Source organism: Amblyomma mixtum, chromosome 8 (genome assembly GCF_055824585.1).
Source record: "Amblyomma mixtum isolate Tamu chromosome 8, ASM5582458v1, whole genome shotgun sequence".
Classification (NCBI taxonomy): domain Eukaryota; kingdom Metazoa; phylum Arthropoda; class Arachnida; order Ixodida; family Ixodidae; genus Amblyomma; species Amblyomma mixtum.
Genome location: NC_143019.1, coordinates 40923172 through 40936780, shown reverse-complemented (window position 1 = coordinate 40936780; position 13609 = coordinate 40923172). Strand labels below are relative to the sequence as shown.

The 13609-nt window shown below is 45.5% G+C and overlaps 1 protein-coding gene across 1 annotated transcript in view; it reads right to left on the bottom strand.

Annotated features, from left to right (window-relative positions):
• Nucleotides 1-13276, bottom strand: part of LOC149332228 (neprilysin-1-like) — a 55721-nt gene extending 42445 nt beyond the window's left edge. The window contains exon 1 of the mRNA XM_089557484.1: nucleotides 13141-13276. Within this exon, the coding sequence (XP_089413610.1) occupies nucleotides 13141-13276 (136 nt within the window). The remainder of the gene's footprint in view (nucleotides 1-13140) is intronic.
• Between the last annotated feature and the right edge of the window lie 333 nt (nucleotides 13277-13609).

Here is a 13609-nt window from a genome sequence, read left to right as displayed (position 1 = left end):
GGATTATAATGGGTGTAACGCGAAGATGCCGGTGAGCTGTGCGATGTCAGCGCGCGTTCCAAGGACACCAGGTGGTCCTAAATTTTCCGAAGTATTCCATTACAGCGCCTCTTTCTCTGTTTCTTCCATCAAGCGTTCTCGCGCCGAGCGGTTGAGTTGTCTACCCAAAGCGATGGCTACTCTACCTGTACTTTTCTCAAAACCAATTTTTCAAATATGCGACATATACCCGTACATATATGCACTTAAGCAGTTCACCTAGTTTGTATGGTGTTCTGGAATAATATTCAGAGTTATTACCGGGGTTTCTCCTCGTGTGCAGCCGTGTGCCGGCTCTGGAAGAAAGTAATGGCGGCGCTGCCTCGCTTCGTATTGGATTGCGACAATGCCGCGGTTGTTCACCTCCCGTTCTTACATGTTGCTTATTAACCCGTCTATTATGCAAGACACCATTTTAGCGCTACATTTTCTGCTCTTCTTCTCCGCACGTTTCTTCTGTCCGTTGGTCCGTCCGTCCACACCGTCCCCACCAGTTAAAGCGGGATTCGAACCTACAGCACTGTGTGGCGGCGTCACAGCGGTGACAGCGACGCTGCCGGCTCATTGGTGCTATAGGACTTTCCACACCCGCCGCCTCCGGCCACCCCGCCGGGTTGAGGACGCTGAAGTGCAGGCCGAAGTTCTTTGCGAGAACTTCGTCGTCGGAACCGGGGACAGGATCCATCGTAACGTTGGTGCAAACGTAAAGGAATCAACGACGGCTGATAAAGGCCATCAAAGTCCTGCCGGCAGTAGTTTTCATTTCGGCTGCTGCTAGGCGGCAGCGCAGCTATAGTGCCTAGGATATACTGGCACTATAGCGCAGCTGCTCGCCGCCAGCAATCGCGGAGTCCTTGTTTCCTTTCCCGCCACTTTAAGCCATTTTTCTCCTATTTCGTCATCAAAGAGTCCCGAGTTTGAATCGAGTGGCGGGAAAAAGTTTTTTAACTTCAAATGCACACTTTTGAACTCTTACCAATAAATGCACCTTTCACTGTCGGACAAGCAGCAACAAAGCCACGAAATGTCGAACTATCGAATGTTACTAACAAAAAAAAAATTTGACATCGTTGTCCTCAGCATCCATTTAAGCTCTGCCTTAAGGGTATGACACGATAGAGTTAATGGGCTAATGCCCATAAATGCGGAACTGGTCATTCTCTGTCTTACATTCGTGGATTCCTGGGAGTCCTCATACCACCCCTGACGCAGTGGTGCAACAGTTAAGCAAGGCGCCAATGCTCTGCGATGGCAGGTGCTGCCCTCATTGGTGCTTGTGCGACACAGGTTGCTCTTCCCGAGCAACATCTCGCTACCAATCACCTTCCACGATGGTCAGCTTTCTCACAATCCGGAAGGCAGGTTGTGATGACGCCATAAGGTCATGTGACCTTGGTGGCCCAATTAGGTTGCTTCTCCGGGCATTTTTCGCTCACAACACCGACGACGACGGATTTTGTGCAGAACAGAAGCGTTAATGCGGTCGCGTCAAAAAGCTGTCAGACGAGTCGGGAGGCGAAACCCCAAGTTAGAGTTATGTGAAGTTGAGAGAACAGAACCTATACGAAAAGGCAACCGTGGTCGGATGTGCACACGTGAACGCCTACTGCACTGCACTTTTAGCCCCATTCCCACTTTCAGTCACCAATCTCACAGTGTTTAAATTACCAAATCTGCATTCTGTTTTTTTTTTCTTTTTGCACCTGTCATTCGCCGCCTGTGTGTCCGCCAATTCCCCTCAGTGGGTACGCGCCATTATCTTCTAGAGGACAACAACAACAACAATCTTTCGCTGTTTTTTTTTTTGCGTCGGAAATGTCAAGCTTTCACCTCATTGCTGTATTTTTACCCGATACTTACGGTGGGGAACAGGATCCCTAAAAACACTGCCCTAATCGAGCTAAGCTTGAGCAAATCAAAAGCCGAATCGAAGCAGAACCGGATTAAACTCTATTCGAGGGACGACGCCCATTCGATCTGAGGGTGAGAAACTACAGAAGGGGAAGTAGAAGAAGAAGGACTGCTTGCTCATCGCGGCCTGTTCGGCGCTTGAAGATTAACTTCGCTTTTTCTTGTGGACAGCGCTATCCCTGACATGTGAGTAGCAGTTTCGTTCCACTGACAACCGCTCTCTGCAGGCATCGCTACTAATCTGCTTGGCTGCACCATGTTCAGTGGCTTCGTTTAAGATAATCCCGGTCGACGCTATTCGGCCACATTCTTTTAGCTTGAACCATTACGCTTATTCAATCAGTGGCGTCTCACCTCAGCCCCACCGAAAAAAATGCAAAGATTGGACTGGACTTTCTGCTGAGGCCGTCCAAAAGGTCCTCACATCCTCTTTCTTTGATCCTTATCCTTCAAACAGCCATCCCTGGTATATTTTTAACCCACTCCAATCTGTAAACCCATTCCTCACTCTTCCTAAATGCCATGTTGACGATGAGTGCTTGTATTGTAAAAAAAAACTTGAGGAGACAGTTAAGCTCCACCTTAGAGATATGAGGCTATATCGTTAATGGGCCCCTTCAGCGGCCAGTGCTTCTCTTTGCGTATCGCTTCGCCGAAATTGTTATTGTCCTTCCTTGTACCACCACATAACGATGGAAATCACAAGGGCCTACCTGTACATAAGTTATTGTGTAAATAGAATACTTGTATACAATACCTCTCTTCCCCTATCCTTTCTGCTGTCCCCTCACCTCTTTCATTTCATTACTCCAGCGTGTTACTACTTTTTTACTGTTTACTACCCTCTTCAAGGCTGTTAGCAAAAGTAAGCCCTTCCTACCATTTTACTACCTGTTGTTTTAGTACCCGGTTAGTAACCGTTCTTCAACCACAAACTAACGTCATACAATATAAAGGACAAGGACTGCTGTGTGAATAAAATGATTTTGTAATTAAACATTTCTGCATCGGCATGTGGTTAGGTAGACTAACCTGTTTCTACAAACGCAACTTCATAATTAAGGCTGGTATCTTAGCTCAATGGGTAGGATCCGCTAGCCGATAACTGAGAGTCAGATAAATGGAGTATATAAGACGGAGAAAGATTTACCTGTGCACGCGCAGTGCGCGTGTCACAATTGTGTGACCTTTTCTGATTTGTGCTTTTATTGCATTTTGAACATTTCTGTGTGCCCGGTAGACTTGTTTGACGCCATCCCCTCGAATAATTTGTATACATGTAATGCGCAACATGTCTAAGCCTAGTTGTGTGATTTACGGCAAGCATGCTCTGGTAGGTCGACAGGTGTCGGTAATTAGTCAGACTGAACATATAGCTTTTTTTTATTTTTCTATTGCGCACAAATCTAACCCTTTCGGCCCTGCATTTTTTATTTTCGCCGTAGATTTTTTTGCTCCGAGTTTTTACAATGCCTAAGGCCCTGTAACCATGCAGTAAAAAATTAAATCTTGTGGTGCGAGTATTAATCAATTTACAGGTATGGTGTCAAAATCGGACATCAGGGCTCAATGGGTGTAAAATGCTAGTGGGGCCGTTTTGGTAACCACAACCGACAGGAAAGAAATTAACGAAAAAATTTCCTATTTTGCTGTGTGGAGACCTCTAAAGAACCTTTTTTTACTTTGTAAAGGATAAATAATCTCGCAGTTTCCACAAAAGACTTCGCTCGCTCCTGTTTACGTTGCGTTTTGTATCATACCTCCACGTTCTTGTTCCTGCAAGGTTTGTGTGCCAGCTTTTGTACGTCAAGTCAACAGCTCACATGTTCAAAACTTGCGTAGCCTTCCTGGAAGGTGACTGTGGTCAAGATAAAGGCTTTCCTCGAATCTGTAACGCCCTCCTCTATCGAGCTTCACGAAGCACTTCCGTAGCGCCCAGCGCGAAGGTCGGCCAATCTAAGTTCTAAGCTTGCGCGCGGCACACTGCATCTCGCTTGCGCTTGTTTTCAAACGAGCTGTTTGCTATAGAAGAATTCATAAAGTCGTACATAATCTTGTCGTGTCTGTGTCTTGACCGAATGCTGTTCCCTACAGGTGAAAGGCAATTCCCTCTCATCCATAGGCTTATGAGTTCGGGATATCTCTCGGCCGGGGCGAAAGCAGAAGCTGATTATCAGCACACCAAATACGCTTTCTCAAGAGAATAGAGCCCAACACGCTGCATTGATCCGAGCGTCGAGGGCGTGCCACACATGCTGCACAAGCGGCGGCGCGCGAGTTTCAGTGTAAATACCCCGGTCGCTTCTTGCAGCTAAGTGTCGATGCTCACAGCTCACAGGATGAGGAGAGAGGTAAAAAAAGAAGTAAAAGCGCAAGGTCAGGAGTGCATTTGTTCTCGCTATTCCTTTGGTCCGGTTACTGTTCGCCGACATCCGCATGGTCATTTCCAGGCTCGTACCGAATATTCACCATGTATGATAGCGAAAATTTCTATTTTCCAATTTATCAGAAAGCAAATTTTAAGATTTTGTCCATTTTCTGTAATAAAGATTCATGTCAGCAGTCCAAAAACGCTGTTAGTATAGGTACCTCTGCTAAAATACTAGCAGATTCTATTCTACAAAGATCACCTATCATCACTCAATAGCCACCGCTGACAACCGTTGAGCCCTGATGGTGTCAAAATCACACATGTCAAAAATGTGTTCAAACGCAGCGTCTACGCATTCAGTAATATTTACGACGGGGATGTGTGCTTGGATAGGCGTTTCACACAACATATAAAAATCTGAGCGCAGAAGAACGAATGGTTAGTGAGATGAAAATGCACAAATTTGCTACACCTCGGCTTCTTCACTCCATGCTTCCCATGCTACTACTTATTCTTCCTTAGACCGCACAGCTCAATGGAAGTCCGTGAACAGCGATGTCGATAGCAGCAGGGATCCCTAAAAAACTATTCTATTAAAAATTAATAGTATTTTCTTCTGTTACTGAGGCGTGAGCGTAATATTTGTGTTGTGGTTTCAATTGACACCGCCAGGGCCGAAAGGGTTAACAAGCCACGACAACACACCGTACGAAGAACCTAACAACATACGTGATAACAGTTTGTACCAATTTTTTTAGTAAATACTCTTCGCTTTTTGTTTGTGGCGCTCTTCACTAATTTCTTGAGGTAGCAACTTTCACTACTTCTACTTTTACTACCTCCAGTTAATAAGAAGGCAGTGATCTGTGTCACAAGTAACTGGTTGGTGGTTACTTGGTGAATTCTCCGGCCATTTTCTTAAGAGTGTACATGCCACATATTCATTGCTCACAATTGCCACATATGGTCATTCTCTACATTACATTCATATATCTCTGGGAGTCCTCATACCACTCCTGGCTCAGTGATGTAACGGTTAAGCGATGTGCCACTGCCCCGGAACAGGGCTGTTTCAAGCAAAGACACCAATGAGGCTGGTGAGACCAAGGTTGCTCTTCCGGGCAACCTTTCGGCACCAATCATTAATTTAACTACCACCTGCCACGGTTGGCAATTTGTTCCCAATCCAGTGCAGCAAAACGTTATTTCTCTTGGCTAGGTTTGGTTTTATGGGGTTTAACGTCCCAAAGCGACTCAGGCTTTGAGGAACGCCTCTCGTGATTATGAAAGGCACCATAACCGCTTTGTTTCAAAGGAGACGCAAATAAATTTGCCGCTTCGTTACGCCCAGTGAGCGTTGCTCTAACCAATCACCATTCTTGCCGAAAATTGCAGTAGCTTTCTTTCCCTGTCCCTGTCCTCTCCCTCTTTTTATTCCCACTAGTCGCAGCTCAGGTGCCGCGGCTAGCAATATGTTTTCCTTCTATCTCTATTTTTATTAATAATAAATAGTCACTATCAACAACAACTACTGTGTGTCTTCGCTGTACAGAGACCCGGCAGAGTTCGACAGCTGGCAGCAACGAGTCTCCTGCTAAACGGCGCAGCATTCTATGCTCCTTGGACACGATCCTGTGGGTAGGTTTTGATGACGTCATAAGGTCACGTTACCTAGGTGCCAGGCGGCCAACCTGCTTTTTCGCTCACAATGCCGCCAATGACTATTTCTGAACGGAAGCCTTAACGCTGTCACGTTAATTTGCGCTTTCCTCCACCGTCTGAGCCGGCCCAGAGACTTTCCGCGGCTCCTCAGATCGCGTCACCAAATCCACAAGCATCCAAACCACCGCAGAAGACAAAAACCGCATTTGCAATACCCGAGAAATACGACAGCCTATAGTACTCCGTGGCCTCAGCTATGCATTAACCGGTTTCACGATGCAGCTCGCACGTTAAAAAGGTTCCGATATTGGTCACAGCCAGTGCCCACGAAAAATCATGATTACCGACAATGCGACTACCTTATAGGTCGAATGTCGGAGCGACATTGTAGTGAGACAGAAGACCGCCAACACCGCAGATAAGATCCCTATCTTGTTTTAGATGTTAGCAAGGTAGTGTAACACTTCGAATGGCCTTGAGGTACAGTCGTCAGCACTCCTGTCTAGAGCTCTGGAGCTGTGTGCTGTGGAACAAACTTAAATCTTGACTCACCACACCTGTTGATGATACAGAGAAATTATCAGGGCAGGCGTGTCTATGCTGCTTCGCTCCAGCGCCTCCAGTGACCACTACTGCCGGAAATTGCAGTATCTTAAAACTGTGGGTCGTCTCTGTACAGAGACCCGGCAGAACTGGGCAGCTGGCAACAACGAGTCTCCTGCTATACAGCACAGCGTCCTATCCTATGCTGCTTGGACACAGGGCTATTATTGGTCCGTTCTGAATCTCATTCGTTCAGCTAATCTTTTCTTAATGCAGAAGTATCCACTACTACCGCATTTTTCGATATAGGGCAGACGTACTGTCTTTGTCAAAAGTAACCAGGCTGCATGTTTTTCTTCTCAGTCGTATTTTAAAGCTATTATACCAGCCCTCAAGCTCTAAATCTCTGTATGGTAAGAACAACCCCTGTTCTCACCTTCAAAGAACTTTTTGTTCTTTAGGGAAGCCGTGAGGGCTCTGTTATACGAATGAGAAGCAAACCATGGAGCTTAGTTACTTTTGACAAAGACTGTACGTTCCTGAAGCCTGCTCTGTGTGCAGGCTACCCGTCTCCCAAGGTGCGGGCCTCTACCCAGGTCTCTACGCAACGGCCTTTATGTTAAACTCTTTATTGCTAAAGGTCTTTAGGATGAAGTCCTTTATTGTAAACGGCTTCCGGGTAAGACCTTTAGGTAGAAGTCATTTAGACCAAAGACGTTTATGGTAAAGGCCTTTACGTCAAATGCTTTTAGCACGTAAGGACGATATACCGCGCTTAGCCATGCCAAACCGTCCGCTATTTTTATTCGTATAATTGTTCACTTCTATTATCGAGGCAATAATTACCGCCTTAAAAGGCTGTTTACTTTTTCGCGCAGTTGGCAACGGGAACACGTCCTTGATCAGGGACATCAAATGCGCCCGACCTGTACATGTGTTATAGTGTAAATAGGTTACTTGCATATTTTACCCCGCTCCCCTCTATCCTTTCTGCCTGTCCCCTCCCCTCTTTCATTTCATTTCTCCAGACTGCCTGTTATCCCTTTATTTCCGCTGCCCCAGCTCAGGTGCTTCCCGTAGAGATGGCAGATGCCGGGGCTAGCAAAAATGTTTTCTTTCCTTTTATTATTACTCTTAAATCAACCACTACTACTAGCGAGAGCACAAAAAACACTGTTGGGAGAATATCGCACGGAATACGCTAGATTTACTTGCAGGCCCTCATCGCCCTTGTTGCGTCACTATCGCCAATGTCCCACATAAAAACACATGCTTGATGCTGACTAACAGCTTCCCGGAACGCATCAGTACGGTCCGCTGGCTCTTGATGCTTTTTACACAATGACGGTTGCTAAGCACCTATAGTGGAGATAAGCAAGTTTGGCTACCGATCAGGGCTTAAACTATTCGTTGCGGACGATTTGCCTTTAAAGTGCAAGTTCAGCGAAGGCATGTTTGAGTGGTTTGTGGCTTATACTTTGAAAAATATTTTGTTCCAGCGTGCCCGCTTTGCTCTGCCAAGAGCATCCCACACATGGGTATGTCATCACCAACCTTGCGTCGTCGGCACTTTGCCGCCGAGGTCTAGAAGGCATCCACGTTTAACATGTCGCAGTTCCTACTGTAGGGCTGAAAATTAACGTGCAGAAAACCAAAGTAATGTTCAACAGCCTAGCAAGGGAACCGCAGTTCGCAATTGGTGTCGAGGCGCTGGAAGTACTAAGAGAATATGTCTATTTACGGCAAGTAGTGACAGCTGATCAGGATCCTAAGAGGGAAATAACTACAAGATAAGAATGGGGTGGAGCGCATATGCAGGTTCTCTCAGATCATGAATGGCAGTTTATCAATACCCCTCAAGAGAAAAGTATACGACAGCCGTATATTACCGGTACTCACCCATGGGGCAGAAACGTAGAGGCTAACAAAGAGGGTTCAGCTTAAGTTAAGGACAACGCAGCGAGCTATGGAAAGAAAAATGATAGGTGTAACGTTAAGAGATCGGAAGCGGGCGGAGTGGTGAAGGATCAAACGCGGGTTAATGGCATCCTAGTCGAAATCAAGAGGAAGAAATGGGCTTGAGCAGGGCATGTAATGCCAAGGCACGATAATCGGTGTTCCTTAAGGGTAACGGAGTGGATTCCAAGAGAAGGCAAGCGTAGCAGGGGGCGGCAGAAAGTTAGATGGACGGACGAGATTAAGATGTTTGGGGGGATTCAGTGGCTGCAACTGTCAAAGGACAGGGTTAATTGGAGAGACATGGGAGAGGCCTTTGCCCTGCAGTTGGCGTAGTCAGGCTGGTGATGATGATAATGATGAGTTCCTACTGACGAAAAGTGATGAGTAGTCGGTTCCTCCTAAGAGCACCAAAACTATCCGGCAAGCATTTACTTTAAATCAGAGCACTGTCGTGGAATGTAGTGTAATGTCGTCAAGCTGAATGCTAGTCGACGACGACCGCATTTTTTCTCTCCCCCCCCCCCCCCCACCGCCCCCTCAATCACCGAAGTAATGAAATTAATTAAATGAATAGTAAAGCATCGTCGAAACTTATTCCCTTGAGGCACTGTGATGAATGACAACGAGGAAATGGCAGTGCAGCAAATTCTACAAAAGGAAAATGTACAAAAAGGAGCCAGTCCTATCCGAGCAGAAGACAATTAGCCGCCCACTTTAACACGCTTTAGTAGATTATTCAGGGGCGTTATCACGTCGGACATCGTAGCTCCGTCGTTGTTTGGGCAACGTCGACAGTCGGCATTCCACGGAACCCATGAACAGCTGTCTCGTAATGTAAGATAAGAGCAGCATCTGTATTCATTCGTGGCCTGTGCACTGCGAGCGCCTTCGCCATGTGGGACACGACAGTGCAACGCCTTCCTCCTTGCAGTCGTATTCGGACAATTCGGAGGGATGATTTGATATAATTAAATAAATGAACAGTTATCGCTGCCCGTGTCGTACCGATGGTCACGTGACCATGAGAGAGAGAGAGAGGAGGGGGTGTGGACAGGTGGCGAGGATGCAGCGCTCTGTTGGTGGATAGACACGGTTGAGGAGGCTGGGAATGAGGAGATCACGGAAAACACCCGTGCTGATTCGTCGCCGGCCACAAATTTACGTCGCCCAGTAAGCGGCTATCCAGTGTTGCCAGACAGCTGTGCTGTACTGTTTTAGCGGAACGCTGTGGTTAAACAGGATGCGCGGTGCGTAGCCGAGGCAGGCGTAGCATGATGTGGGGTCGCTGTATAGAGGTGTTTCACCTGAGTCTTTACGCAATTTTTTAAAAATAGGCTTCTTGAGTTAGAAGATCGCTTTTTATGCATAACATTGCCAGCGGTGTAGTGCATCAGATTGCAGCTAAGACGCGCAAACTAGAAGGCTGTTAACTAATATTGAATAGTTAACACTATAACTACTACTGTTAGGCTCGTTAATTGAGATGCGTGTGTCGATGGTAAATAATACTTATATCAGTTTTTAGAATTTCGAAAAAGCGGCTACCCTTGGCGCTGTGGCCATACAAACTTTCTGGCTACACCGCGCCAAAATACATGCGCTTTTGAGAAGCAGGCAAAGCACCCTCTCCAGTGCACGTAACTCATCGAAATAGCCTAAATTTGTTGGGCCACAGCCCCGATTGTAACAGCGTTTCCGAATCTATAAAAACTGATATCGGTATTACTTACGGTGAGTTACACGCCTCTAAATTATTAAGGAGCTTAACAGTAATTCTTAAAAGTTCACTAATTAATATTAGTTATGCAACGTACTAGTTAGCACGTCATAACTGTGTTCTGATGTACTACGCCGGTGACAGTGCTATGCCAAAAAAAAAAGGTGTTTTAACCCAAAAAGCCTGTTTTAAAAAACTGTGTAAAGTGTTAGCTGAAACACCCTGTATTTTTTCGGGGCCCTGACTGACCAACCTGACTTGTGGCAACGAGACGGACACAGCTGAACGTCACCCCTGTAGTTCACTTGTAGGATTCGGCGTTCGATACATTTTTTTTTATCCTGACAGGAGACGACGACGAGCCAGAACAGACGCTAGTAAAAACACGAGGCCTTCGGACTTCTCGCATCGAAAGTGAGTTTTTTTCCAGATTGATTGATTGATTGATTGATTGATTGAACTAGATTGATTGTTTGATTGATTGATTGATTGTTTGATTGATTGATTGATTGATTGATTGATTGATTGTTTGATTGATTGATTGATTGATTGGGATTGATTGAGATTGATTGATTGATTGATTGATTGATTGATTGATTGATTGATTGATTGATTGATTGATTGATTGATTGATTGATTGATTGATTGATTGATTGATTGATTGATTGATTGATTGATTGATTGATTGATTGATTGCAAAATAAATAAATTCGCATGTGATGGCGAGTAGAAGTGCCATCACGTCTTTTTTTCTTTATTTGCAACCGCAGGCGATGAGGAGTAAGTATTTTGCCTTGCTGTTTAAAGCGAACCAAATATATTTTCTACTGCGACATTGTGCATCGTTGAGTACATAGCATTTTTTTTTCCACGAGAAAATGTGGACCTGCCCTGCTACGCAATTCAAAAAAGAGAAGATTACGCTGACTGTATAGTTTCGCTGTCAGGAGCATTTTTTTATAATTTTAGCAGTAAGGAGATATTCTAAACAGGCCGTTACCTATGCATTCAATACAACCTGAACCGACGAAAAATGGATTGTGCCTGTACGTTCGCTTACAGACACCCAAACGTGCATCGCTCTTGTAACGTAAGAAGCGAGGCTACAACAAACCGGAAAGCAAACTAGAAGACGCAGAACAGCAAAATCTAGAAAAGCGAGATAAAACTTTTTTTAAAGTACATACAGATCAGTTGAAAAAAACTCTACTGACATTAATTACAAAATTCATTGAGGCAGCATTGTCACAGCCTGCAGCATTGTAGGAACTCATGATCAACAAGTAGCTTTTCCGCGATTTTTGACGAACAGCGCCTCGCAAACTTAAGCTTCTAGCGCAAGGTGAGTGCGTATTATACGCCTGTCTTGCCTGTTCATGTTTGTTAACAAAAGCGGAGTGACGCCACTCCAGGGAAAAACAGGCATGTTTTTATAATATACCGAGTGTTTCAGCGAACACTTTCAAAAATTCCTGAAAATATTTTGTTGAATATAGCAAAAAAAAAAAAATAGGTGTAGGATCACACTCTCTGCCCCGGCGCACACAATATGCTGCAAAATCCCTCTAAGTATTCCGGTAATTAACAAAAACCCACTAATTTAATTATCGCAGCTGGGTGGTTAGTTCCAATTGGGAGTTTGATGCCATGAACAAGACGATGTCATATCAGTTTTTGAAACGAAGAAAAACTCAATTTCTAGAGCTCCGCAGCGCGAAGAAATCCGACGCTTTTTCCCGCACGTGACCGAAACTGAGAGCACGAGAAGCGCCGGCAGTATGGCGTAAACGAAGCGTCCGCTGGTGACGTGTCGTAATGAATGCAGCGCCCAATTCGAAACGCGTGTGCTATCTTTCCTCGCTCGAGAACCTAGGCGCTCAGCTTTGACCGCGGCCGGCGTTATCGACTGCTTCGTCGCGCGGAGTAAGGAAAATCATAGTCATCGTCTGCTATGCGGCCGTCGCTTTTGGGAACACTGATAAGCACACCTGGTGTTCTGTCTGTCTGGTTAACTCCGGAAAGAATTTTTAAATCTTCTTTTGTTTTTGTCACTAGCTTCGTGAAAGGGATAAAGGTATTCTTCTCTGACAGTGTGCAGATTACTGTTTAACGTTAAATAGTGCCGGTATATCGACATGCGTTGTATTAGTTCTGTCAAGCGTTCATTTCTTTTGCGGTATCAGCTTGACTGCTACAATAAATGAGAATGACTTCGTAGATAAAAAAATTCTGACTGAAAACATTGCAATTTTAGCACTAAGGTGCTCTGTAAAGGCTGGCTCAATACGGTTGCCGTGTGCTGGATCAGACACGTCCCGTGCCGTAAGAAGTGCTAGTACTTAATTAGGAAACCTTGTCCGCTGATTTTTAGCACTTTCTAGTTGTATGACAAACAGGAATGAATGAAGTTTGTACCTTTTATAGATGCAGTTGGTTGAAGCCCCACTTGGACACTCCAGGAAAGAAATAGTGTATGGGATGACAAGAAGCCTGCCGTCCATTGCGATGCACAGTAGAATGCGGTATTTGACGAAATTCACGGCAGAAATGAGCATATCTCCGGGAATATTTTCAATTGAGATCTTGATTCGCTCCTTCAGGTCTTCGAGGTTCGCTGGAATTCCGGAATTCCGGGTCTTCATTACATTTAATTAGGCATGGGCTGCAAAATTCGAGCCGTTTCTGTGAGTCATTCGGTGTTAGTTCCTGGTGAAAGCACACCTGATAGGGGTGGTAGCTGTGTCTTGATAGTGGCCTCCAAACTGATGCCAGGCTGGCTCCGTACGCGTTGGCGATTTCCCTGACACTTGCTTCTGGCCTGACAGAAACGTACGCGAGGACATCAATGTCAAAATCGTCGGTTGCGCTCCCTGGTCTCTTCCTTGTCTGAACATGAACTGATCCAATAGACTTAAATCGATTAAATATCGACACGAACGTGAGACGAGTCGGCACACGACGACCAGTATGTTGGACAGCATGGTCTTGATGCCAGCTCCGCGTCCATTGGCGCGCTCGGTCACGATGTACACTTTCTCGGCAGTGGAGGATTGAGGTTGCGCTGGCGCGGCCATTCCCACAATTCACACAATGCGGCGAGATGTTTTAATCCTATGCGGCACTTTCACACATTCAAGTGATTCGAAACACTGGCACTGCAATGGCCTTGACAGACGAACACTTCCAAGACAAGCACCTGAAATGCAAACGACTGCGCTCTACTGGGAAACTGAAGCTAACAAACGCAACCACAACCACAAGAACAACTGCCCGATAGCACGCAGCCACTGCCGCGAAAGCTTTCCTTGCCACGCTGACAAAGCTGTTCTTTTTCGGACGTGGTTGCTGATGCGCAGCGATGATAAGAAAACTGATTATCAACTTAGTGAGTAAATGAATTCATGATG